Source organism: Rhododendron vialii, chromosome 1a (genome assembly GCF_030253575.1).
Source record: "Rhododendron vialii isolate Sample 1 chromosome 1a, ASM3025357v1".
NCBI classification, from domain to species: Eukaryota; Viridiplantae; Streptophyta; class Magnoliopsida; order Ericales; family Ericaceae; genus Rhododendron; species Rhododendron vialii.
This window is the reverse complement of record NC_080557.1, coordinates 1,978,745-2,006,326: the sequence shown is the minus strand read 5'-3', so window position 1 is coordinate 2,006,326 and position 27,582 is coordinate 1,978,745. Positions and strand designations below refer to the sequence as shown.

General features: G+C 39.5%; 2 protein-coding genes and 1 long non-coding RNA gene across 5 annotated transcripts; 2 read left to right on the top strand and 1 right to left on the bottom strand.

The window, feature by feature from the left end:
• The first annotated feature begins 11,365 nt into the window (after positions 1 to 11,365).
• Positions 11,366 to 19,493, top strand: LOC131325466 (histone-lysine N-methyltransferase ASHR3). Of its 2 annotated transcripts, XR_009199720.1 has the most exons (12): positions 11,366 to 11,888; positions 12,673 to 12,819; positions 13,228 to 13,389; positions 13,866 to 13,892; positions 14,823 to 14,940; positions 15,134 to 15,230; positions 15,989 to 16,082; positions 16,180 to 16,258; positions 17,351 to 17,522; positions 17,997 to 18,037; positions 18,136 to 18,216; positions 19,119 to 19,177. XR_009199720.1 is itself a non-coding variant. In XM_058357759.1 (11 exons), the coding sequence occupies exons 1-11, from the start codon at positions 11,550 to 11,552 to the stop codon at positions 19,312 to 19,314; spliced, it is 1,512 nt and encodes a 503-aa protein (XP_058213742.1). In that variant the 5' UTR covers positions 11,366 to 11,549; the 3' UTR covers positions 19,315 to 19,493. The 2 variants fall into 2 exon arrangements, 1 of the variants encoding a protein (XP_058213742.1); XM_058357759.1 differs by lacking the exon at positions 17,997 to 18,037 and having other exon boundaries at positions 19,119 to 19,493.
• A 1,588-nt stretch (positions 19,494 to 21,081) lies between these two features.
• LOC131325463 (uncharacterized) lies at positions 21,082 to 21,657 on the top strand. Its single transcript, XR_009199716.1, has 2 exons — positions 21,082 to 21,263; positions 21,368 to 21,657. It is a non-coding gene; the product is annotated as an uncharacterized LOC131325463 (long non-coding RNA).
• Positions 21,658 to 24,181: 2,524 nt separating this feature from the next.
• On the bottom strand, positions 24,182 to 27,339 carry LOC131325453 (gamma-glutamyl peptidase 3-like). 2 transcript variants are annotated; one of them, XM_058357742.1, is made up of 4 exons: positions 26,853 to 27,237; positions 26,290 to 26,454; positions 25,389 to 25,556; positions 24,182 to 24,469 (listed from the first exon to the last, which is right to left on the bottom strand). In XM_058357742.1, the coding sequence occupies exons 1-4, from the start codon at positions 27,171 to 27,173 to the stop codon at positions 24,371 to 24,373; spliced, it is 753 nt and encodes a 250-aa protein (XP_058213725.1). In that variant the 5' UTR covers positions 27,174 to 27,237; the 3' UTR covers positions 24,182 to 24,370. The 2 variants fall into 2 exon arrangements, with proteins under 2 accessions (XP_058213725.1, XP_058213719.1); XM_058357736.1 differs by having other exon boundaries at positions 24,182 to 25,556; positions 26,853 to 27,339.
• Between the last annotated feature and the right edge of the window lie 243 nt (positions 27,340 to 27,582).

The window sequence follows — 27,582 nt, the reverse complement described above, 5'->3', positions numbered from 1 at the left end:
ATATTGACCGAGTTACTGCCATCCAAAGTTTGGTCCACATTTGCGAGTTTCACCGCCCGTAGAAAACTTCCAACTAGCTTATTCGGCCCCGACTAGTTTCGGATCAAGGTAGATTTTCTCTACTTACTTCCCTAAGTATAAGTAGAACCCCTTGTCCCCTAAACTCTACGTATAGCATAGAATCGTACGTTAGAAAGTAGAATGTTCTTGATTCAAAGTATCAATATTCTTATCGTTTTCCTTAAGTAGATAAAGTTATCTATTGTTTAGTTTCAAGTAGATAAAGTTATCTATCGTTTAAAATGCATGATTGTGAATAAGTTTATCTCGCTAATGGAAGTACGAGCATGTTAGATAAATGACTTTGTCTTAAATAAACATATGTTGTATTGAACTTTCCACAAAAGAAAGAAAGAACGATTTTCAAAAGATAAGATTTTAACGCTTGATTTGAAGTATTCATATTTTGATCTCTTCGAGCATGCTTAGTAAGATTGAGTTGAATGATCTGTTGAGATGTGAAGACAATTTTAGAGTCGCAGTAAAAATGACCCGGAAGGTTTTGGGTCCCGCCCAACGCAGGTTTTAGCGTTTTTTAGGGTTTTCTAGTATTAGCTTGTTTGCACATATAAAAGCAAAGCTAGGGCTGCCTCTTTTTTGTAACTCTGACATATTTTCATCATAGTGAAACACCCCAGCACCCCGTGGACGTACGATTAAGCAATCAGCTTAAGTCGGAACCACGTAATCTCTGTGTCTTGTTCTTTTCTTACTTTATATTGTTTTCTGTTCTTGATTTGTTCTTCGATTGTGTGCGTTTGCTTGTGGGTTTGGACGTTCGAATCCCCAACAACTGGTATCAGAGCTCCGGGTTAGGAGGTCAAGGGTTTACACAATGGCTGAAGAAAAATACAAGATCGAGAAGTTCAATGGTACAAACTATGCTTTCTGGAAGATGCAGATGGAGGATATTTTGTATCAGAAGGATCTATATCATCCGATCAGTGGCACAAAACCAGAAAGCATAAAGCAAGCAGATTGGGATATTTTGGATCGCAAAGCTTTGGGGACTGTGCGATTGAGCCTCGCGCCGTCGGTTGCGTCGAATATTGCCAAAGAAAAGACTACAGCAGATTTGTTCAAAGCCCTAGAAAAGATGTACGAGAAACCTTCTGCGGTGAACAAGGTATATCTTATGAAAAAATTGTTTAACCTAAAGATGCCTGAAAACTCTATTGTTGCTGAACATCTGAATGAATTTAATACGGTCACGAATCAGTTAGAATCCGTGGGTATTAATTTTGATGATGAGATTAGAGCTCTTGTTCTACTATCGAGTTTGCCAGAAAGTTGGAATGGACTTGTCGTGGCAGTGAGTAATTCCTCCGGGTCTGCAACAATTAAATTGGAGGATGTTACTGGATTGATATTAGGAGAAGAGGCTAGGAGGAGAGCATCAGGTGAGGATGTTGCTTCGGGTTCAGCACTTAGTATAGAGGACAGAGGCAGGTCTGCAAATAGGGGAGGCAACAAGGGCAAGGGAAGAGGGAGTTCCAAGAACAGGGGCAGGAGTAAATCTCGTACTAGAGAAGTGAAACCTGAAGGTTGTTGGAACTGTGGTCAGTTGGGGCATTGGAAGCGAGACTGTAAGGCACCACCGAAAAAGCAGCAGAACGGGAATAATCAGGGGGGTAAGAACACTGTAAATGTTTCTGAGGAATCGGATAATGAAGCCTTGATTTGTTCGCTGGATTCTCGCGATGAGTCTTGGATTGTAGACTCGGGAGCCTCATTCCATGCTACTTCACGCATGGATGTGCTACAGAATTATGTGCAGGGAAACTTTGGAAAAGTTTATCTGGGTGATGATGAATCTTGCAACATAATTGGGAAAGGGGATGTGTATATGACTCAGACAGACGGGACAGTACTGAAATTGAAGGATGTTAGACATGTGCCTAGTCTAACAAGGAATCTTATTTCGGTGGGTCAGTTGTCAGAGGGTGGAGTGGTCACATCGTTTACATCAGACGCTTGGAAGATGAGCAAAGGGGCACTGGTTGTGGCTCGCGGTAAAAAGGAAGGAACCTTATATGTATCTTCGGGTACTTACTGTAGCATCGCAGTGGCAGCATCAGTGGTTAATTGTACTACGTGGCATCGTAGGCTGGGTCACATGAGCGAAAAGGGGATGAAAGTAATGTTGTCAAAAGGGAAATTGCCGGGTTGTAAGTCGCTGGACTTGGACTTCTGTGAGGATTGCATCTTCGGGAAACAGAGGAAAGTTAGCTTTACAAAGGTGGCAAAAACTCTAAAATTAGAGAAGTTGGAGTTGGTTCATACAGACGTGTGGGGACCATCTCAGGTATCTTCTCTTGGTGGCTCATGTTATTTTGTTACTTTCATTGATGATGCTACTAGAAAATTATGGGTTTATTTTCTCAAGCATAAATCTGATGTGTTTGGTGTTTTCAAGAATTGGAAAGCATTAGTTGAGAATGAAACAGGAAAGAAATTGAAGTGTCTGAAATCTGATAATGGCGGCGAGTATTGTGATGGTGAGTTTGAGGCTTACTGTGCTGCAAATGGGATTCGAAGGTTGAAAACGATCCCAAAGAAGCCAAGGCAGAATGGAGTTGCTGAGCGCATGAATAGGACGATCCTAGAGCGCGCAAGGAGCATGAGGTTACATGCTGGGTTACCTAAGCAATTCTGGGCTGACGCAGTAAATACAGCGGCGTATTTGATCAACAGGGGACCTTCAGTTCCTTTGAACAATGGATTGCCGGAGGAGACTTGGTCAGGTAAAGAGGTAAATTTATCTCATTTACGAGTATTTGGTTGCATGGCCTATATGCATATTGAATCGAGTGATAGGGGTAAACTTGATGCTAAGTCTCGAAAGTGCGTGTTCATAGGCTATGGTACTGATAGCTATGGGTATAGGCTATATGATTTTGAAAATCGGAAAACACGCAGGAGTATGGATGTGGTATTTAATGAGTCTGTTTTGTATAGAAATAGACAGAATCAACCCGATGAGGCTAAAGAAAATTCAGACTTTGTAGAGTTTGAGGGGATCCCTGACAGTAATGTCTTACAGTCTCAGGATATTAATATACAACCTACTCCACAGGCAGATCCACAGACTCCTCCACTCAGGAGGTCTACACGTACCGTTAAACCACCAATGCGTTATTCTCCTGCTTTACACTATTTGTTGTTAACTGATAGTGGTGAACCAGAATGTTTTAAGGAAGCATTACAGGTGGAGACCAGGGGAGAGTGGGAGCGAGCAATGGATGATGAGATGGATTCTCTCTCATCAAACCAGACTTGGGACTTGGTTCAGTTGCCCAAGGGGAAGAGAGCTTTGCACAACAAATGGGTATACAGGCTTAAGGAAGAATCTGATGGGAGCAAACGGTACAAGGCGAGGTTGGTAGTAAAGGGTTTTGAGCAGAAACCAGGTATTGACTACACCGAAATCTTTTCTCCTGTGGTAAAGATTTGTACTATCAGATGTGTCCTTAATATTGTGGCTGTTGAGAATTTGCACTTAGAGCAGTTAGATGTTAAAACTGCTTTCCTTCATGGGGATTTGGAGGAGGATATTTATATGCATCAGCCAGAGGGTTTTGTTGTCAATGGAAAAGAGGATCAGGTATGTAAGCTTCGAAGGAGTCTGTATGGGTTGAAGCAGGCGCCTAGGCAGTGGAATAAAAGGTTTGATACCTTTATGACAAATACGGGGTTCAGTAGATGTCATGGGGATCACTGTTGTTATTTTAAGAAGCTTGGTAAATCGTATCTCATACTTTTGTTGTATGTAGATGATATGCTTGTTGCAGGTTCAAGCATGGATGAGATTGCTAATCTCAAGGCACAGCTGTCCAGGGAGTTTGCAATGAAGGATTTGGGTTCTGCAAAGAAAATCCTTGGGATGCGAATCAGTAGGGACAGGGTGAACCGAAAGTTGAAGTTGTCACAGGAGGAATATGTTGAAAAGGTGCTCAAAAGGTTCAACATGGAAGGTGCTAAGCCCGTTAGCACACCGTTGGCAAGTCACTTCAAGCTTTCAAGGGAAAAAGGGGCAGTAACTGATGAAGAAAAGAACTACATGGCCAAAGTTCCATATGCCTCGGCGGTAGGCAGCTTGATGTATGCTATGGTTAGCACAAGGCCAGACATTGCTCAAGCAGTGGGAGTTGTCAGCAGGTTTATGGCAAATCCAGGCAAGGAGCATTGGGAGGCAGTCAAGTGGATTTTGCGGTATCTGAGAGGTACTTCTGATTTGGCTTTGTGTTTTGGAGGTTCTGATATTTGTTTGCAAGGATATGTGGATTCGGATTTAGCAGGGGACATTGACAGCAGGAAGAGCACTACTGGGTATGTTTTTACACTGGGGAGTGCAGCAGTTGATTGGGTCTCGCGGCTACAGAAAATAGTGACTATTTCCACAACAGAGGCGGAGTATGTTGCAGCCACGGAGGCATGCAAGGAGATGGTATGGCTAAGGAGCTTCATGAAAGAGTTGGGTAAGGAACAGGACAATTGCAAATTGTTTAGCGATAGTCAGAGTGCAATACATCTGGCAAAGAACGCAGCTTTTCATTCGAGGACCAAGCATATTGACATAAAGTATCACTTTATTCGCTCTTTATTGGAGGATGGGCAGTTCACTTTGGAGAAGATTCACACAAGGGATAATCCGGCAGACATGTTTACGAAGGTGGTTACTGTGGAGAAGCTGAAGTCTTGTTCAGCTTCTGTGGGTCTCCAAGCTTGAGTGGGAGGCTGGGTGCTGGTGGTGTTAATGATAGTTGATGATTGGCTGGATGTCTAATCATGTCTTCAAGTGGGAGATTGTTGAGATGTGAAGACAATTTTAGAGTCGCAGTAAAAATGACCCGGAAGGTTTTGGGTCCCGCCCAACGCAGGTTTTAGCGTTTTTTAGGGTTTTCTAGTATTAGCTTGTTTGCACATATAAAAGCAAAGCTAGGGCTGCCTCTTTTTTGTAACTCTGACATATTTTCATCATAGTGAAACACCCCAGCACCCCGTGGACGTACGATTAAGCAATCAGCTTAAGTCGGAACCACGTAATCTCTGTGTCTTGTTCTTTTCTTACTTTATATTGTTTTCTGTTCTTGATTTGTTCTTCGATTGTGTGCGTTTGCTTGTGGGTTTGGACGTTCGAATCCCCAACATGATCTTGCTAGTGTAGTTTCAATGAATGATTTATGCTTATTTTTTTTTGTGAAAAGTCCTACCGCGGAATCTATGCATGAAAACGTGACACGGAAATCGAAAAAGTTAGAAACATGACACCTAAGGTGTGGTTAACGAAAAGGCGTGTTTTGAAAGGGTAAAATATTTTGGAAACCGCAATGTGGCCGGACATGGTAACCCATTGTGTGGTGTGTGTTTGTGTGCCAATGGAAACCCGGGACGGCGGAACCATTGTGAGGATACTCGGGAACCCGGAACGGCAGAACCGAGGTTGGGTGTGTGGCTTGGTTATCCGCGGAGAGGAGCCAATGCAAATGTGTGCCAATGGGAACCCGGTGCGGCGGAACCATTGTGAGGATACTCGGGAACCCGAAACGGCGGAACCGAGGTTGGGTGTGTTAAAAACGGATTTTGAAAATGTTGATTTGGTTATGAAAAGTGAAAATGGAGACACGGTCTACGATAAATTGCGTAGGAGAAACACAGAAAAATATGGACACCAACGATACTTGAATAGTGAATGTGGATGTGTGGTTGTTACTATTCATCGTATATGATTACTGTTTGTAAGTTATGAGTTAGTGGGTAGGGTTTACTCTATTGAGCTTTTGTAAGCTCACGGTGTTACCTTTGGTGACCCTGACATATTATATTGGTGGCGACGCCGGTATAATATGTCAGACCTCATAGATGGACAGGGTGAACATTATACCTTGGAAGTTTTCGGAGCCGAGGCGCTGGCCAGAATGGAAGAAGAGGCGGAGCAGTAGATAGGAACCCTAGTCTACCCTCCTTTTGTTTAATAAAGTACTCTTGAGAGAATTATGTTGTAATATTCAGCTAGACTCTATTTAGATTTTCAATGAAATTGCCTTCTTTAACGTACCCAAAATTGGGGGCGTTACAAATACCCCTTCATAGTGTGGCATCCAAACGAGCCCTTAGAGCCTATTGTTTGCTGCACGTACATGGTTGGATAGATTATTTGCTTAATCTGGAAGTAGCTGGTCCTGTGTTTGGTAGGCATATACATCCGGATTAGTTAATCTCATGGACTATGTAGCCACCATTCTTATTTAATTCAGTGAACAAACAGGCTCTAAACTGCTAGGGTAGCATAATGTGGAGATCAACCTACACTGTGTAGAAACTTTATGTCCATCTCAAAATCAATTGGCAAAGAGTGGAGAGGTCCCAAATGTTATTAAGTGATCACCCATTCCACACCCAAGCAATGTGGGACTCTATTTTCTTAACATCCCCCTTCACGTGCAGCCGCGTTTGAGTTCTGTCACGTGTGGCCACTTTGGATCCTATCATCGTGCAGCCTTTTTTTGCTGGTTTGTTATTGTGGGTGTGGATTGTGAATTTTATAAAATGTGGGGTGGAACGGGCCCCGCTCTGATATCATGTAGAAACACGTTGCTTGGGAGTGGAATGAGTGATTATTTAATAACATTTGGGACCTCTCCACTCTTTGCCAATTGGTTTTGAGATGGACATAAAGTTTATACATGGTATCAGAGCGGGGCCCGTTCCACCCCACATTTTATAAAATTCACAATCCACACCTCACGATGACAGGCCAGCAAAAAAATGCTGCACGATGATATGACCCAAAAGTGGTCACACGTGACAGAACTCAAACGCGGCTACACGTGAGGGGAGATGTTAAGAAAATAGAGTCTCACATTGCTTGGGAGTGGAATGAGTGATTACTTAATAACATTTGAGATCTCTCCACTCATTGCCAATTGATTTTGAGATAGATATAAAGTTTCTACATGAAGAAGTTAAATTTGTATAAATTTATACTTGTGATCGGTTGCCCGCGTGCGCAATCTAGGGTTGCCCGCACGCGCAATTTAGGGCAACCACAAAATTTTGATGAGAATATGAATCAATGGATCCATCATACACACACCTCAACACCATTCACTGGCGGGGGGCATAATACAACTGTAGTAACAAAACAATAAATCAAACCAAACCAAACCGAGCCTTGAATCCCAATAGTAACAAAACAATAAGGAGATAAAAATAAAAATAAAAAGGACTGATGCAATATTGCAGATAAGCACGAAGCTTAGACCTGTGCAATGTTTTATGGACCCATGGTATTTTAATTTGTTCGCATTCAACTTGTCAACAGTGGAGAATTCAGATTGTACAAAGACGTGTCCCACCTCAATTTTGTATATGTTAATATATGAGCTAAATTTAGCTAATGTTAAAGTGTTACGTTCTAGCCATGCAAGCGTGGACCTTCAACAAATTAATTCATTATTTTAATTTTTGTAACTAATTAGACTTTTAGCTATATAGCCCATAATACTTCACGTGAGTTTATTGCCTAACTACACCTCAACTAAGTGAAATGAACTCTAAATTTAGCTATGTGGAGGCACTTTAATATGTAAAAAGTTATTTTAAATTCCTCGTAGTCACACCAAGCCCAGGCACAAGACCCACAAGGCCTGGGCCTTCAGCATCTCCAAGATGTCTAATTTTTGGGGCACCTCAAATTTTTTTAGTATTTGGATTGGATAGGACTCTTTTTAGGAAATGTTCAGCCCAAGTTTCAGAAGCAAGGCCTAGTCTCTTAAACATTAATACCGAGGCAGTAGGACTTTTAACTTACAAAAGATTCTTACCTTCATTGTTTCCTTCAACTAATGATGTGAGACTATAGGTGGGAGGCTTTATTTTGCAACTTGTTTGTCCCACATCGACAGAGAAAATACTCAATTGGCAAAGTGGATTTAATACTATAGTTTTGGCTTTCTCTGATTTTTTTTTTTCCCGTAAAAATTGTCAAGTGTTTATGGCACCATTCTTAGAACAAGCCTTAGACACTTAAATGCCTTGGGCCGGCCCTGCTCGTAGTGCATGGATGCTCTAATATACAGAGCACCATTTATCTCTTCAAGCATCACTAGCTACATGACAAATAATGGCACCATTCTTAGAACAGGCCTTAAACACTTAAATACCTTGGGCCGGCCCTGCTCGTAGTGCACGGATGCTCTAATACACAGAGCACCATTTATCTCTTCAAGCATCACTAGCTACACGACAAATAAGCTAGGTCCCCCATGCTCTAATATATATTTTTTGTTTTGGACATATGCTCTTGTAGTATTTCCTGGCTTCATTCCGGCCAACAAGTGGGACTCTGGAGGCGAAGCCAACTTTTAGTCCGATTGATCACGACAAGCCGGAAATTGATTATTGCTATTAGAGCTATGATTATCTTTTTCGTTAATATAAAATGCGGGTGTGGTATCCATCTTGTTTTGGCCCTGGGGCGTTAAGTGGGGGAGTGGGATTTGGTTGTGTTTTAACTTGATAACTTTTGAGCCACGTAGTTAGACAAATAGTTAGTAGGTCAGTTGGGACGGGGGTAACTGTTGTTGCACCATTTTTAGTGACTTCACACCTAGCTTCTCCTAGCATTCTAGCTAGAGAAATATTGCACAGAAAGTACCATGACATTGCATTTTTAAGCCAAACAATTAGTACTCCATTACTCCTACGCAGGTCAATTTAACATTAAGAGATTCCTAAAACAAACAAATTTCATTGCAGCTGTAACACCCCAAGCAGATCACTGGTCCAGTAACTTGATTTTGATCCACAAGCTACACCACATGGCCCAAAAGCTTAAGCACAAGGTACTACTAGTAGTAGCCCACAAGGTTTGTTATATGCCTAAGATCATCCATGTAGACTTCCGATGTGGGACGGGGTGTTACAATCTCCCCAACTTTATAGCCTCGCGAGGTTGAGTACTATAATCACCAATACAAATCAAACTAACAACCAAATCAAACCAAACTCCAAGGCCCACATGGTCGTGCACATGGATGGCTCTGATACCACTTGTAACGCCCCGAGCAGACCACTGGCCCAGTACCCTAATTTTGATCCACAAGCCACACCACATGGCCCAAAAGCTTAAGCACAAGGTATTAGTAGTAGCCCACAAGATTTATTATATGCCCAAGATCATCCATGTAGACTTTCGATGTGGGACGGGGTGTTACAATCTCCCCAACTTTATAGTCTCGCGCCCTCGCGAGGGGTTGAGCACTATAATCACCAATACAAATCAAACTAACAACCAAATCAAACCAAACTCCAAGGCCCACATGGTCGTGCACATGGATGGTTCTGATACCACTTGTAACACCCCAAGCAGACCATTGGCCCAATACCTTGATTTTGATCCACAAGCCACACCACATGGCCCAAAAGCTTAAGCACAAGGTACTAGTAGTAGCCCACAAGATTTATTATATGCCCAAGATCATCCATGTAGACTTCCGATGTGGGACGGGGTGTTACAATCTCCCCAACTTTATAGCCTCGCGCCCTCGCGAGGGGTTGAGCATTATAATCACCAATACAAATCAAACCAACAACCAAATCAAACCAAACTCCAAGGCCCACATGGTCGTGCACATGGATGGCTCTGATACCACCTGTAACACCCAAGCAGACCACTGGCTTCAAGCCATATATAGCACAGACAATTATCATTGTAAATGTGTAAATTAACCATTCCAAAGCTCAGTCCAACAATAGAATTTCAAAAAATGCCGCCACTATAGAGAGCTCAAACAACACAGTTTCATCTTCCCAAATTTTCAAGAAACTTGTATATTCCAAAGAATGGAAGCCACCCCCTTGAAACATAAAATTACATTAGCAGCCTGGAAAATTATCAGACCAACCAAATTTCACCCCAGTGAAACTTAGGTCCAGAAAACCCTAAAATTGCTACTGAAACTCAAGTCCAGAAAATCGCCAAATTTTCTTTGGAATCTCTATTGAATCAGATATTCGACATGAAAGATCACTCTGTCAATTATTTACAAGTCATGGCGATGATGAACGACAAGAGAAACATGTTCCAGAGAAGATGTAACTAATGTCCCATATGCCTCTAATATTTAGAGAGAAAAATCATCCAATGCTCTTGGGCAGGGGCGGCTCCACCCCTGGACTCGAAAAATGCACTTAAATTTTGTATTTTTTTTTATTTATAATCTGATTTTTCTTTCATACTTTTTCATATTGTCGACACTAGTCCATGAGCAGTCAAAGTAAAAAGAAAAATTCACTTCAATTTGTGAGTACATACATAATATAACTCAACAAAACAAAATAATTTAAGCATAATTCATTTTCAATCATAATAAAAAAAATTCATTTCATATAGAGCTTTGTATATAAATCTCTCTTTTTTTTTTTTTTAATGTTTTTGGTACAGTTAAACTAAAACTCTAGAACCACTGCTGCTCTAAGGTACCACCATATGTATCCTTGGACCTTCAGAATTACACATTCATGCAGGACTCATGACAATGTGGGCGAATCTCATATCCGTGTAGTGCTGAAGGGCCCTAAAACACTATACGGCGGTGCCTCAAAGCATTGAATAATTACTCGTCTTAAGAGGCCACGTGGTGCTACATGTAGTCTTATTTTCATTTTTCTTCGCACATTAATGTGGACTCCACATATATAGTCTTAGGTACCACAACAACGTGCAGTGAAAATGTGGCCCGAAACACCATGTCTTAGGTGTCCCAAAAGCACTAGGGCTGTAAAACTAACCGAGCTCGAGCTCGAATTTTTAACTCGTTTATAGTAAATGAGTCGAGTGAAGCTCAGCTTGTTCGATAAAAGCTCGGCTCGTTAAGGAGGTTCAGTTTGATTAAAGAAACTTGTTTTGTAAATGACTAACCGCAATTCGTTAGTGGCTCAGTTCATTAAGAGCCGAACTCGAGCTTAACAAAACTTGGCTCACTTATGGGGAATAGGAAGGGTTGTAGTGAACCCATCTGGCTATCCATCTCAGCACAGATGACTTGGATTTAATCCGAGCTCTTACCAATCTTAACCGTCAATTATTCGAATGAAAATTCTAGCCGTTCATTGCCGAAATGAACGGCCAAATTGATTGCACTACACGTACAGTACAGGGCACTACAGTACCCCTGGTCCCGTTTACGGAGAGAACGTTAGTAGTAATTTCGTCACCGCGCCTCTGCAACTACAAATTTCATCTTTCCCGCCAAAGCGCGCCCTTAATGAGATCTCCCATTTCACTCTCTCTTTCTCTCTCTCCTAATTTCTCTCAGTAGTCAGTACAGTGCATCACGAACGTTCCCTCTCTCTCTCTCTCTCTCTCTCTCTCTCTCTCTCTCTCTCTCTCTCTCTCTCTCAGTGCGATTGAAGTACCGAAACCCAAATCAGCCCTATCTCCAGCCCTAACTACTAAAAGGGGCTTCTAGGGTTTCCAATCGACAATGCCTGACCTGGGCATTCTCTTCAACTCCCCTCCCCTACCTCTCCCTCTCACCCCTACCCTCAAACCGGTCTCCGATCAACGCGATTCGTCCAGCCCTATGACCCCAAAACCGGTCAAAACCCTAGTCATAGAGGGTGATTGCGATTTGCCCCTTCCAGTGAGCAATGGGAATGAGGTTAGGGTTTCGAGGAAGACCAGAGGAGTCGGCAAGATGACGGTGGAAAATAATAATAAGTGTTTAGATGATTATGTGAAGGCATGGGTAGAAAATAAGGTTGAGTCTGGAGTGGCTGAGCGGAAATGCTTCCTTCCGTTCCTCATGGGCGCGCCGCGGCTGGTAAATTCTTATTTCCCATTGATGGTCTTTTGAAATCTTTGTGACGTATTGTTTGGCAATGAAGTCGTGTAATGCTGAAAAATGTTAAATTTTTTGTGGGTTACTCTGTTTTTGAAGAAGAAAGTCTTACATCTGTTCAAGAAGGTTTTTTTTTGGATGTGGGTTGAGGGTTAATGGGTTAGTTTGATTTCAACTTAGGGTGCCAATGTGTTCCATAAGCTTGAACCTGGTACTACACGACATGACCACTAGGCCACTTGCCCAGGTCGTTTGTTTAACAGAGTTTGGAAGGGCAACAACAAGTTCACGTGTTCGACTTCTCTATTGTAGCTGAAATCCACCTAAAACAACCCCAACAGATAAGCTAAAAGCCAACCTATTACCCCCAGTTCTTTGTAAAGAAGTAGGAAAGCAAAAAATGCTTAACTCGGGAATCAGGTTGGCAAAAAGTCAAACTCTTTTTAACAAATACAACATAAAAGCCTGCTTTTAGATGTCCCATACGCTGGATGAATACTTCTGAATGTTGGGGATTTCATGCTGAAGTGAATTAAGTGAATTTCATGAATGTTGTCGTCAAACTCGGGCTCGTGGATAGCAGAAGTGTTAAGATTGAAATTGTTATGTACCATGTTTTCTGTTATATTTTTCTACATCAATGCTTACGTAGTAGAGATCCATTTCCAGTCAGTGTTAATCCCTATTTAAACTTCGTTGTTCTATGTTGTAGGTCAGTTTCGGGCTGACAATATGGTGCGTGAAAGTTGTTGTTAATCTATTGCAGGTTGAGTGTCGGGTTTGCCAACTGTCAATCCATCCTGGGGAGGAAGTGTTATGCTCCGTTAATGGTTGTCAAGCTGTTTTCCACTCATCATGTGCAAGAGAAAAATGTTGGTCATCCTCTTTGAAGAGAGTTACATGTCTTCAGCATGTAAGTTCTCTCCATTCCGCTTCTAGCTTTTACTTGTAGTTTTTAGGCTCCATTATCTAGTCACGGCGTTTGCTTTGTTCATGTACTGCTTGAATGTTGTGACCTCAATTTTTTGTCAAAATTGCTTGCTCCTGCCTTGATTGGTTATTGTTTCAGGGTTATTCTTATTGATGTGTCCTCTTTTTGGTTGATCGTCAATTTTTTTGTCAAAACTTGTAGTGAATTTTATTACTGCTAATTTAAGTGGTTATACTGTTTCCATCAAGTTATGTCTATGTGATAAAGTTTCTTTGTGGTCATCATATGAAGTTCCTTCCTATATTGTTTCTGAATGTGAATCCATGTTTTGCGACTGCTGTGCTTTTAATGTTGTGATGTATCACTCGCATTGACATCTTTCTCCTATAGGCATGCTACTTATGCAAACAGAAGTCCTTCTGGCGTTGTGTCCGATGCATGGTAGCATCACATGACAAGTGTGCTGCATTTCCAGAGGGTGTTGTTCATCTGAATAATCAACCTGGCCGAGCTGTTTGCTGGCGACATCCTGATGATTGGCGGTTGGAGAAGGTCAATCTCTTCTTTCCTTCACCAGAATGGTTTTTCTTTGTCTTAGATAGTTTCTGGATTTTACTCTCGTAGTTACTGTTTTATATCATGGAAATTGCCCTGCCACTTTTTATTAGCGTAATGCTGAGGGTTTTTTTTTTCTTCATATGAAGCATTATTGCTTCTTAATTCTTATGCATTAGTTCAAGCATTTAGTCATTTACTTGTGGCAACACGTTCAAGGTTTGTTATCTCAAGCTTTTGCTTTTGAACAATTAAATGATTATTGGTTAGTGATTTTAAAAGTTCTCTTGCTGGTTGCTTCATGACTGGCTGAACTTTGTATTTGAGGTCATGATCAGAAGAACCAATCGCTGTTCACAATGGCCACTTACTTGTAGCTTTGATACTGCATATCTCTCTTTTGTTTATCGTTTTTCGCATCTTTTATTGATTCTAGTGGCTGACAGGACTAATCTATCTTGTTGAATGAGCAGCATGCAGCCCCAACAAGCAGCATAGAGGTCAGAGTTTTAGTAATCTGACACTATTTGTTTTTCAACGTATAGATTAAAATGCTTGAGGAAATTGCTATTTTTTGCTTTTACTTTAAATATCAAAATTAAATAACTTAACCTACAGAATTTAATCAGCAGTTGTATTTGAATTTCAAGTTTAATCCCCGTACGAAACATCTTTTCTTACGCATAACTGCTACTTCCTTCAAGTCGTACTGGCGATTGACAACAAATCCAGGTTTTTGCTTTTTGTATGCAGAAATAAGAGAAACATATTCACTTTTTTCTCTTCAACAAACAAAATTACACGGTTGGTATGCTTACACGTTTCTATAACCAAAGCAAGAAAACATCTTTGGTAACTAGTGGGGCGAGAAGTAGCCAGAGAAGCGGAGTATGAAGGGAGGTAACTTAAGAAACATGGATATGGACACAAGACATGGACACAAAAAGGACAAGCGGAGACATCATATCTCAAATAATTAGGACGCAAACATGTTACAGACAAGCCAACAACATGTATTTATATTCTAGTGTTTCTAGGAATTATTATGCTATTGACAAAATTATGTCCATCGTATTAAGATAAGAAACACAAATAGTACTCACACTTTCAAAATACAAAAAAATGTGATTAAACCTCCACGGAAACTTTCAGTTTGAGCCCAGTTTCATGATTGCATTTTAACTTCTTAATGTGTCCTTCACGTGTCCTTGAACATGTCCTTGGAATGTTCCCAACGTGTCCTAGAGTGTCCAGAATGTATCCAACTGAAAAAAAATATAACTTCTTTGTTTCATTTTCCAAAATTTTTTGACAACCAGAGTAGAGAAAATGAACTACAAAATGGTACCAAGTACCAACTATTCTACTTCCATAATTTAAGGTACTGATGCCTGGATGCAAAAGCTAACTTTTTCATCGCTCAAATTTAGGAAATATTTTATCGTTTGCCTCTACCATACATTGAAGAGGAGTTCAAGATTGACTTTACTTGGAGAGACGCGATGGAGACTAGACTGGAGCCACCTCCATATGTGCACATCAGGCGCAGTATCCAAAGCGTGCTGTCTTTGATCAATATCAACATTAGTCCTTTAACTATGCTTGATCTGAAAAAGCATTGAGTTTCTCTCACATCTGGCATGGGGCCTATTGGTTTTGCTACAGTTTGATGGTTAAATTTATTTTCTTCAGATTGAGTATGTATTATTTTCTCCCATATTGTTGTCCTTGACTGAATTAGATGTGTACCTTATCAAGAAAAAGCGCAATGATGTTGATGGGGACATTGGTTGCACGCATTGCAATTCTACTCAATGCTCTGAAGACTGTGTTTGCAGGTAATGTAAATTTAACAGTCATCCAAAGTTTGTCTCCTTGGAGAAGTACATTTGGTAATCTATGCAATAGTTGTTCTGCTAGTTAGTTTCTTGGGACCTTTACATCTTAAAAAATTAGGATTCAAAAGTCCACTTTTATTATTATTATTTTTTTGATGAAAGGAAAAAATATTACATAGGGACTCTTATCAAAATTCGCGTACTTGACCATTATTCACATCTGTCAATGATTACTTAAAGTTTAGTTCCTTTCAGGAATCATCTTAATGATATCGACCACTACTTTAATTTTTAAATTTGGATGATGATTTCCTAGTCCCATGGCTGTTTCTAATCTACATACGGACTGCATATGGTTAAACTATCCAATAAAATCACTGATAACAACTTTGAAAAAAATATGAAGCAACTATGAGTTTTTTCTTGAATCTAGACTGGTGACAGGACAGGTGTTACAACACAATGCCGGTTCTACATAAATACTACATTAAGAATAGCAGTAATTGCATCTGAAAGTCATATCATCTTATTGCGATAGGCGATAGCAGAAGAGTACATGGCGGTACAGACCCATCCCAGGGCACTAGTACTCTATCACATTTTATGTTTAGTACTTTAACCTTTCTTCTGTAATTTGTTTGGTTTTTGACCTTTATGGTCGATTTATGTTTTATGAACTCATATATTGACATTATTTTACATGAACCTCAAGTCTTTTGGGTTATAGAGAGTCTTATGTCATATATCATCACCAATAGGGTTCAATGTATAAGCTGCTCAAAGGCTTGTCGTTGCTCAGAAATGTGTACAAACAGACCATTTCGCAAAGAGAAGAAAGTCAAAATTGTGAAGGTATAAACTATTCTCCATAATCACATTAATTGTCATTGTAAAGTTTTTGAATAGGGTAAATTAATCTCATTAATGGCATGCTTGAATTTTTTCCCAGACGGAATTTTGCGGTTGGGGAGTAGAGGCAGGTGAATGCATAAATCAAGGTGATTTTGTCATAGAGTATATTGGGGAAGGTACCTTCTTTACCTGGTATTTCAAGATACATCAGCATAACCCAAAGTTTCCTGTAATAGTTGAATAAGCACGTCCTCAGTTACTTCAGTTTGGTTAAGATGTTCATGGTCTTGCATCTCAATTTCTCTCCTTTTTCATCTAATAAGCGTTTAGGTATCCATGTGGCATTAACCACTGCATCATGCTTTCACTTTCGTTGTTCACTCTTGCTTGATATACTGAGTTGCCATTTCTGGAGCCAAAGCAGTCCCAGTGGATGGGCTTTGACTCTCATGTTGGGTCAACAATTCAATCCCCTGCATCATCTCCCCCTTCCCCTGACAACATGCTAGTATAGGCTTCCAAAATGTCAAAGATGCAATGCATGTCTTTCTTTCTTTTTTTTTCCTTCACTTTCTGTACTGTTCATTTGGTCGTCAGGATTCTTCTACACTTTTTTCTTTCTCCATGTTTAATGTACTAGATATGTACGTGATAGTTTTCATAACTAAAGCACCCAAGAGTTCATTGTTTTGGCCACAAATCGAGTACTTTGACAAGGGTGGGCGACTCAAGCCCTGTGTGAAGTTATGAATTCACTTCGGGCTTGGCTTTTTTCAGAGGACCTTGGCTTTTACTTAAAGTAAGTGGCAGTGTTCTAAAAGTTGGCTGAGTAGTCCCCGGCTAGGCGGCTGACTAGTCGGCACCTCGGCGCTAGGCAAGCCCTCTTCTGCTTGACTAGCGCCTAGCAATTTTTAGAACATTGATAAGTGGTATTAACTGAGAAGGAAACATTGCAAGGTGAAGCTGCAGCTTGCAGCAGTGAAACTAAATCTCGGCATTCTGCTTTGTAAGGGAGCCCCTCATTCACTAGGCAAACTGTACTATAGTTCTCTTCTGGTATAGATCATTTTCAAACTTTAGATCCACGAGGGCTTGACTATGTATCTTCAACTTCACCAGATACAAAATCCTTTGGTTCACACTTTTTATGTTTTTCCATTTTATTCGGAACTGCAGATAATACGAAATGCTACTGATATTCTTTTGAAGCTGAAATTTAAATTTTTGTCGTTCTTCTGTGAGCCTTGAAATGTTGATCTGTGCGGCAGTTATTGATGATGCTATGTGTGAACAAAGGCTTTGGGACATGAAGTACAGAGGTGTCCAGAATTTCTACATGTGTGAAATTCGAAAAGACTTCACAATTGATGCAACCTTCAAGGGGAATTCTTCTCGCTTTCTAAATCATAGTTGTGATCCCAACTGTAAGCTGGAAAAATGGTTAGTATTAACAACTTCACAACTACTTTTGAAGATCAATTGTTTGGGGACCCTATTCTTTCTCGGAGATGGATGTCAGCTATAGCTTAACAATAAAATCTTTTACAAGACATTGGCTTCTCACTTTAGTAAGGGTGTTTTTTTTGTGTTCCATGGTTCCACCATTTCTTATCTATTTGCAATTCTTCATCCGACCACATTTCCAGTTCCCGGTGGTCTTAACTCCATTGTACAGGTATTACCATGCTATAAGTATTGAAATGCAACCTGGTTTTATATGACCTTACAGTGTCGTACTTTTGTGAGTCTAGATTGGACTACCATTGAAATGGGTTGTCGGTCTCATGTCATTTTCACTGTAATACTTTTGTGAGTCTAGATTGGATTACCGTTGAAATGGGTTGTCGGTCTCATGTCATTTTCTGGATGATTGACAATGACCTTACAGTGTCACCTTGCTGGTTTTGGTAACAGATTTACTGTGAGCCTAAATGACTTGCTATCTGCATTCTCTTGTGAGTTTATTGTATCTATTTAGCCTGTCTATTGCAGTCGAGGCATAAAACATTTTTTTATCAATAAGTTTTGACAATAATATTTGTTCTTTCTGAAGGCAAGTTGAGGGTGAAACACGTGTTGGTGTCTTTGCTGGTAGATCTATTAAAATTGGCGAACCATTAACATATGATTACCGGTATGCTCTAATTTTGCTCTCCAGTTATTATTGTTTGTTGGTCATACAGTGTTGTGTATTTTCTCGTTTTTATCCCTCTAATTAGTTCATTGTGTTGTGGTAGAAGTAATGGGGCATGCGCGATGTGCATGTAGAGAAAATATGGCATTTGATATATTTGATCCTTATATGCCACCTTATCGACATGGTCGTGGAGGTTGCTGTGTCAAAAAATCATCAGTGTAGAAGAAAGAAAATCAGGGAGGATAAAGAGTCTATTGCACACAAGAGAAACCAAAAATAGGGGTTTCTCTTTTATCACATGTATTTATTATAAATCATGTCCACAAGAGAATCTAGCTAATGACCTATCCATACCTTATGACGTCACAAATAACCGCCTTGCGCTTTGACGTCATGCATGACGATTGCTGAACGCCATGTAGGTAAGTGTGATGTGGCTGAACAGAGCCACCTGGCCATGATGTGGCACATCATCTTGTAGCGTTTGGCCTCAAGCGCCTTAGCCCAACACTTTGCCCTGCCCACTACGTGACAGGCCGAATGGCCCTTCAGCTGCCTGGGTTCAGCTACTGGGCTGATGGCCTTCCTGGTTTGACAGGCCCGTCTAAATAGAATATGGGTACGGTCTGCCATTCCGGCTCACTACATGTTGCCTTCTCTCCTTAGATATGAGTCATATGAGTGTTTAGTTCCAAGATATTCGTAGAAAGATCTTGGCCTGCGATTTCTGTTATGGTTTACATGGTTTTTGCTCTTAAATTCGTAACTGGTTGAGAAGTAGATGTATAGATCAACAGGGTTTAGCTGTTTCTATAATTCATTGTGTCCTATAACTGGAGTTGCAGAGGAACATATGTTGCAGAGGAAGAATAAGAGTTGTGTGATATTTGCCTTTGTAGATTTGTGCAATTCGGGCCTGAAGTCATCTGTCATTGTGCTGCTCCAAACTGTCAAGGTTTTCTCGGGACTAAAAGAAAGATCGATAAGATCAACATTTGTTGGGGTTCGAAACGCCGGAGAACACCAATCATCACCTGCTTGCTTAGAAATCAACAAACTGCAATTCCTGAGAGCAATTTATTTCAGGAAGCTTAGTTTTTTTGTAATACATTCCTCTTAATAGTGAACACAAAAGAGGCAAAGGGCCAAAATACCCTTCTTACATGTAATTGCTGTATAATGATTCATGCGTACTGTATTCAGTGGTAGGGTCAGGATTTTGGCCGAGTGGGAGCAATATTAAGGCAAGAGGGTGTGCAACGCCCATTTGATTTTGTTATAATCAAGATGAATATTCTACTTTCCAAAACAAACAAACAGGTCACATATGTGTATATATTTGTGTGGTGGATTTCAGACGGATAAACGTTGAAAAGCTACAGTGGAAGAATTTGTTTATAAAAGCTAAAAGTGATTAGCTACTAAGAATTTAGATGGAGTAAAATGAAAGACAAGTTACTTACATTAAAAAAAAGAAACATAAAAAAAAAACATGAAAGACGTGATCGAAAAAATGAAACGTATTATACAGGAAAAAATTGAATTACCAATAATTATCTGCAATTATATATACAATCAATTTACCGAGCCGTCCGATGTACTTTTAGACGGTTCAAATTAAAATCTTCTCTCTCCTCTCATCCCTTCTCTTCTCTCTTCTTTTTCTCTTTTTAAATCTGAGCCGTTCAAAATTGCATTGTATAGCTCGGATGTACCGAGTGGACACCATGTGGTATCCACCCGGCATTGAACGAACATATGGCATTTGACCTGCCGCTGTGCAGATTGTAAAGAACGCTAATTCAAACTAGCTGACCTTTTCTTAAATACTAATCAAGGTCCCCGGTCAGAGTTTGTGTGCACTTCGAGTGCTCCCTAGAAGCCTAATTAATCTCACCATCCAATAATATGGGGGCAATGAAAGTTTGGATAAAATTCCGGACAACAGAGTTATTAAAAAAAGTTTCGACAAAATCTATATGCATTGCTACATAGAAATTGATATCACTTTTACAAGGTTTTCAAACCCGAGACTAGATAGAGAAAACTTCTATTTATCGGGCCTGTTAGAGCATATTCATTGTAATAAGTAAATGGGTGTAGATAAGCAAATTTAATAATGCTTAAAAAACACCCCACATTATATAATAAACAAAGTTATAAGTCTTTTAGCAAATAATCAAATTCCACCCGTTCCATAACCAAACCGAACAACTTTTACCAATAACCCAAACTCAATAACTCAAAAAGACCCCACATTGGAATCGTTTTATCGAGACATATAATTTGGTGTGGTCGGATAAATGATTCGAACTCATTTGCGATTGGACAGATGTGCATTGTGTATTGTGGGGTTTTTTTTTTGTTAGGAATGCAAAAATAATTAATGTAGAAGTTAAGGTTGTTAAGTTTGATTATGGAATAAATGGATAATCAAATGCTGACATGACATATTTTGATTATTACCGTTGCGGATGCTCTTAATGGCCTCTGCTAGTTGAATAATTGGTAGAACAGATCAACAGACAAAATTTTGACTTCCAGTTGATTTGAAGTATTCAATGTTCTGAGTATCTTTTCTTTTTCTTTCTTTTCTCACGGAGAATTTTGACTTTTGTTAAAGGGTTTTGATTTGGTCATAAGCCAAATTGACTTCCATATTAGGGCATGTACACCAGTCTAATTATACAGGGAATATTAGGTAAAATAGAGAGGGAAAGCTACAAAAGTGACCTGCACCAGATTAGCAAAAACCAAAGGTAAAATAGCTTTGATAGAATGGTTCGGTATTATTACTGAGGAACTGTTCATAGCCATCCTTTAAACAATTATTGATTCTCTCTCCTCCTCCTCCTCCTCCTCCTCTCTCTCTCTTCCGTTCTTCACTTCTCCTTTTCATCTGCGGGCAACCCAACTCCTCCAATCCCGAATACAAGAAATCTTATCCTCCTGCTGAAGCTGAGTATGAAGAAATCGCTCAAAACCCATAATGTTTTCAACAAAAAGCTCAAGGGTTTTCATGAATCATTCGGTACCAGGTTGAAGTAAGTTGTGGGTTTTTTTTTATTTGCTCTTTTTTTGTTCTGGGTTTTCAAGTTCTTGTTTGATGATTGATCATTTCCGGGGTGTAATTATTGGGTGATTTCAGGTAGATACAAACAACACCCAACAACAACAATCGACAAACCGAAGCTCGCAGCAACAAATTGAACTTGAACACACTCGATTGGGCTCCTAAAATCAGGAACAAAATCGATTTCGAGATAGAAATTGGTTGATTAGGGGGGTTGGTCGACGGGAAGGAGCGGGTGCGGTAGAGGTTGGAGCGGATGGTGCGCAGGGAACGGCCATGGCCATGGAGTGGTGGGTTTTCGGGCAAGGGAAAGAGGAGGGACTGTAGAAGGGGTGGAGTGAAAAAAATATATATTTTAATTGAAATTAGGCAAAATAGACACGGTTGGTGTAGGGGCAAATAAAAAAGTTGATAACTAAAACTAATATTGTTAACTGTTCATAGGTAATTTACTTCCACACTGGTGTACATGCTCTTAGGGAATTTCGTAAAAGTTTATGGGCATAGAAGAAATGCGGTACTTGTATCTTAATCGGGATCCACTACTCTTGATATTTCCTTAATAGCTTGGTACTTTCTCGAGTTAGGTGATCTAAGTTAAACAATTCGTTTGTGTGTTTTTTTTCCTAAAAAAAGAAAAACGCGATCAATGGTTAAAACTATATTGGTCGTTCGTTTTCTACAGAACGAATGCGATCAATTCACATAGATAACAAAATCCTATTAATTGAATTCTTTTGGTGAATGCTCTAGGCAATCAACGTGTATCTTCATATGAACGGTTTGAATCGCAGTATCAACGTCGAGTGTGGCCCATCAACACCACCCAAACTATGTCGTGACATGATCGCTGGCACCCCAACTCTAAGAATGAGGAGTGCTTACAAAGAGTAATTATCAGTTAGTTGGGTGGTTGTCAGTTGGAGCTGTTAGGTTAGGGTAGGGTAGCTAATTGCCTCTGATCAACTCCTTGAACGATAAAGTGGTTGGTTTAATGTGTAAATACTTGGAAGTTTTTAGCTCAATGTTTGCGTTCAAATCTCCATATATAACCGCTTGTTGGAGCTAATTAACATACTCTTTTGTACTCATAACACGTGATGACGTGATGAGACTTTAATTCCGGTCCTGACGTATGTGCCATGGACAAAATCTCCTGCACATAATTATTTGGTGTTGAGAGCAAATTCTGACCCCGATGTCTACATCTTTCCCTCCTTGTTCATTTTCTCACAATTAGGTATGGTGACGGCTAAGATATATGAAAGTCATATTCTTCTCAGTAATATTTCCTTTCCGCTCAGTATAAAGGCAGGGCTGGGCTGATTGAAATAGCATAATCATGACCATCCAATCAACTGGAGAATCCAGCTGTGCTCTAGAATGTTCGGATTTAAGTCATAGCCCAACAAATGTATAACAACTCAAAATTATTCAACTCACTTTTAGGTTGCATTCTTATGAGCTTAACTTAAATATGAGAATTTTGTCCTTATTTGATTTTTTTTGCATTTGTTAATTTTGCGTCAAATTTTTTTGGGTTATCGATTTGTCTCAACGAGAGGATTTGGAAAAATAAATTCTTTTTACTTTTACTCAAGTATTTTGAGAAATAACCATTTTTTAGAAGAAAAAAAAAATTACTTTTTGCATTAGTTAAACTAGCTATTTGGAGATACCTACTTGGATGCATTATATGCTAAGTATTATTTTGTTTATAACCGGGTATCCGAATCAATTTATACACGTATCGATTAAATCTGGGAGATCAATTCTACCGTCCACTAGCGGAGACCCATTTAAAGCGAGAGCAAAATGAAAGGACCCACAATTTGCAAGATATTCATTTCACCTTCTCCAATCAGTTAGTAATATGAAGACGAAATAACCCTTATCTATCATCTTAAGTACTACCCATAATCCTTGTGCTCATATGTGCTGATCTGTACTATAACAGTTTGCTTCTCACAAGGGCGCACTTATTTTAGTTAAGTTGCGGACGTCCCTTTTTCTCTCCTTTTCCAATCAAATTTCGATGATCCAAGCCGCTCAATGTGTTCAGAACGTGATTTTAAGGGTACCCACGTAAAATCAGCAAAAAAAAAGAAGACCGGAAAGCGCTTCATCTGAGCAATTTTTATTTGAACCGTTTGATAAAAAACAAACAAAAAATACTCGGATGAAGCCATTGCCAGTCATTTTTTTGCTGATTTCAGCGCGAGTACCCTTAAAATCACGTTCTGAACACATTGAACGGCTCGAATCATCGCAAATTGAACGGGAAAGAGGCGTCCTCACTTTAATACGGTAAAGGCGCCCTTAAAAGAAGTTTTATGATATATATAATAATGACAAATCTTAATAACCAATCCCCAATTAATGAAAGTTATGTTCCAATTGACTTGAACACAAAGCTCGGTTTGATTTGGTTAGACAACGTCAAATAAGATATCAACTCCATTTTCCGAATTAAGTCAAATACTACTCTGCTATAAAATTTATCCAATATATATCATCCACGCACATTTTGCGAACATCAAGTCCTTTCGCCACCCAATTTTCCATAATTATTTTTTCTCGATGAAATCCAATTATCCATCATTGAAACCTCAGCTAACTGGCCCACTGCGGCTATCCTTCGATGGTTGATATACCAAGATTCTCGTGGCTTATTCAAGTCCGCAAATACTTCAAAGTGAAGTTTGTGTCTCATTTCCAACTTGGCCCAAAAACGTGGTCCTTGAAAGTGAAGTTTCCCGCTTAAGTAGTCTTTTCGGGTTTGTTTGCGGAGTTATTGGATTAAGTAAGGTGCTCGGCGCGATTCTCGGATCTTCTCTATATCAACGACTGCGATCTTCTTCAAGGAAAAACAAAGTGAAGTTTCCCGGATTTGATCAATTTCTCTCCACATTTCTAAAGTCAGTACATAGGCTAGCTCATACATTTTGATAACTTCACTATCAGATCCTAATATACGCTATTATGAACTTTTTTTGGCAAAAAAATACAACTCATCTTCGAGTAGTCGAATCGAAAAAGAAAAATTAGGAACCCGGCGCGAGGAAAAAATAAGTTGTTCTATCTCCCCTTGAGAAACATCTTGCAAATCCTTTCCCAGCATTTCCGGTCCGGTTCGGCTATCTGCAATTTCGACCTTGCATCGTCGGCGAATCCTTTCTGTAATTAATTAAATTACCGAACATTAGTCTAAAAAATTAAGCAAGAAAGAACAGAAACGGAAAGAGGCGTTGCAAATAACCGTTGCATTGAAAATTTTCTCGCGCTAGTCGGTTAGTTGGTTGTCATCTCATTTTCACGTAACTTTCGGTTCTATCCCATCTCCCAAACTTTAATAATTGTTTTGAGACTCACCCTTCCTGGATCTGTGGTCGAAATTATATACATACAAATTGAGAATATTTTTGAGTGCCGGCAGGTACCACACACACGTGGTGCCCTATCGATGATCCCAGTCACTGTCGGTTCTGGGCTAAGGCCCAAGAGGCGTGGGCCTTAAGCCCCAAAAAATGTCAAAAAAGAGGCCTCCATTTATTTTTAAGACTATATATGTGTTGTTTTAGGGCCCAATTTCAAACCCAAGAAGACATTTTATACTTAAGCCCCAATGGCCTAGAAAAATGGAACACGAAATGTAGGAAAAAAGAAAACAAAAAAAACAAAAATGAGGAGTAAAAGGTCTAGGATCGCCAAAAATCTCTGAGGCCCTTCAAAATTATTCAGTGTGGTAGATGTATATGCATCTTTTTTCCCCTTAAACGCTACTACACCGGTACTTCTCATTACAAACAAATACTATATCCAAATCAAAATTATTCAATGTGATCGACTTTTTATTTGATTTTCGTTTACAATTATTAAGGGCCTCACTTTCGAAGATCGTCTTAGGCCTCCAAAATCTCAGATCCGGCCCTGATCCCAGCCATTCAAACATGTTTTGGACGGTTCAGATTTATTCCCTCTATTTTCCCTCTCGCGAATGGGATTGCCGACGAGTACCCGTTCGGCATCCAAAAATTTCTAATACAAATTCATAAATGGAAAAAACACAAAAAGAAAAAAAAATAAAAATGGTTACCTCTATGCAGGAAGTGTTGAGAAGGCGATCGATGAGATTGTTAAGAATGTCTTTGGTGTACTCAGGGTGACCTTGGATACCCAGGATGTGGTCTCCGATAGTGAACATCTCAACTCCTGTTTTGTCTGAAATTGCTATCACTTCAGCCCCCACTGGCACTTCCCAAACCTGTGTTTTATGAAAATTTGTAATTGCATTAGTGATAGAATTTTAGTCCCCCCAAAAAGCACTGTTTATAGGGCTCGTTAAGTAGCATTGCTTATTAGCTTCTTATATTTGACATGTTAGCGTGCATTTTCAACCCATGACTTCAAATTTTATCTGATGTAGAAACGGGAAATTAATTTGACATCCTCCTTTGATCCAACTCTAATAATTTCAAGTGGAGTGTCAAATTCAACGTGGATTCAGCTCCACACCATCTCCTCAAATTCGTCTCCTCACCCTAAATCTAGTTCTTGGCATGTTGAAATTCAAAATGTATGTGTTTTGTACTTTAAAATACTTTTAATTTGACATCAAATTAAGTTGGAGATGAAGGTTTATTGGAGATGGCAAAACACCACATGAGCCTTAAAAAAAAAACTTACTCCGTTCGTTTTGGGATTTTGAATTTAGATTTATAGGTAATAAGAATAAATAGAAATATAGTAATGATTGAAAATAGGGGTAATGATTAGAAAGAATAAAAAGAAAAATGAAATAATGACCGAAGAAAAAAAGGGTAATGATTAAAACCCAAAACCTAAAACCTCGAATGAACGGGGTCTTAGAGTCTCCAATTTAAAGCTATGGGTTAGAGAGAGTATATTAGAATCTTAACATATTTTGCGTCTTGATTCAGACACATGACAATAAATAAATGTAAGTTTGGAGAGAGAAAGAGGGAGGAGAGAGAAACCTCATCTTGGTGGCATTCGATGATAGAAAGGGCTGGTGGGAAATCGTCCAAGTCATCAAGGAAGGCACATGGGGAGAAGTCTTTCACAATTCTCACTTTTCTTAGCCCAATGTCCCAACCACTCCCAGCCTTCCCAACTTTTCCTCCCAATGCTCTGCACAAAACCTACATATAAACATGATTCACAAAAAAAATTAAAAAATTAAAAAATTAAAAAATTAAAAATCATTTCTCATCATTCATGCTATCCTTATCAACGCAAAATAATAATAAAAAACGGCTGTTGTTATTGGATACTATTAATTTGTTTTACAAATGAAAACACAATTTTAATATTTCTTTTCCAAAAAAACGGTCATTTTCATGAAAATTAATGGAAAACAGATGGCCAAAACAGATGTTTCGGGATTTTCTAAGAATCGAAAAATACTATGCAACAACGATACGAGGTTAGTTCTTGTTTTCTAAAAAAAATGGGTTTTCGTAAAAATTACCCAAAAACAAATTATATGAAAATACAAATAAAAAAAAGAAAACAAAAACGATACCGAATAGTCTCGTACCTGGTGACCAAAGCAAATACCAAGGACTTTCTTTCTCATGGCGTCCAAGGTTTGCAAGAGAAAGCAAAGCTTGAGAATCCAATACTCGTTCCCATAAGCATCGAAAGGGCTTCCACTGACCACAAACCCATCATAGTTTTCGAGCTCGTTCATCTCCGGGAATTCGCCTTCGACAACCCTGAACAAATCCCACCTCTCCCCTTCCTCCCCAAATGTTGCCACAAACACCTTGAAGTACCCTCCGTACACCTCCTTCACGTACTCTGAGTCCTTACATGCCAGCAGTAGAGCATACCTCTTCTCTACTCCTTCTATCCCCATCACCAAGCAAGAGAGGGAGAGTGTCTATCTTCTGAGAGAGAGAGAGAGAGAGAGAGAGAGAGAGAGAGAGAGAGAGAGAGAGAGTAGTTTGAATGTGTAGAGGCGGAGAAAGAGTGGATTGGTGTGGAGAAATGGAGTGTTTGGAGGTCTATTTGTAGGAGTGGAGACAAGGAAAAGAAATTTAAAGGGTATACAGTTAAGAAGTGAACTTTCCATGCAATGGGTAAGATGCCAAAATATATATTATAGTTGAAATCGTACATGCATCAAACGTTGCATATTAAAAAATACTAAGAGAGATCTAATAAAGGGTCAACTTGCTCGATATTAAATTAACTATTTTAATAGAATCTCACTAAAAAAATAATAATAATTAGTGTGACGCGGTCGGCCGTGTGGACCTTTAGTA

Excerpts from the sequence above, each read along its gene's own strand:
- LOC131325466 (XM_058357759.1), top strand. The coding sequence starts at position 11,550 with ATGCCTGACCTGGGCATTCTCTTCAACTCCCCTCCCCTACCTCTCCCT. Across the intron at positions 14,941-15,133 it reads ATATGTGCACATCAGGCGCA|ATGTGTACCTTATCAAGAAA; the intron begins GTATCCAAAGCG and ends TGACTGAATTAG. Across the intron at positions 16,259-17,350 it reads CATAGAGTATATTGGGGAAG|TTATTGATGATGCTATGTGT; the intron begins GTACCTTCTTTA and ends TCTGTGCGGCAG.
- LOC131325453 (XM_058357736.1), bottom strand. The coding sequence starts at position 27,173 with ATGGGGATAGAAGGAGTAGAGAAGAGGTATGCTCTACTGCTGGCATGT. Across the intron at positions 26,455-26,852 it reads GTATTTGCTTTGGTCACCAG|GTTTTGTGCAGAGCATTGGG; the intron begins GTACGAGACTAT and ends GTTTATATGTAG. Across the intron at positions 25,557-26,289 it reads TCGAATGCCACCAAGATGAG|GTTTGGGAAGTGCCAGTGGG; the intron begins GTTTCTCTCTCC and ends CATAAAACACAG.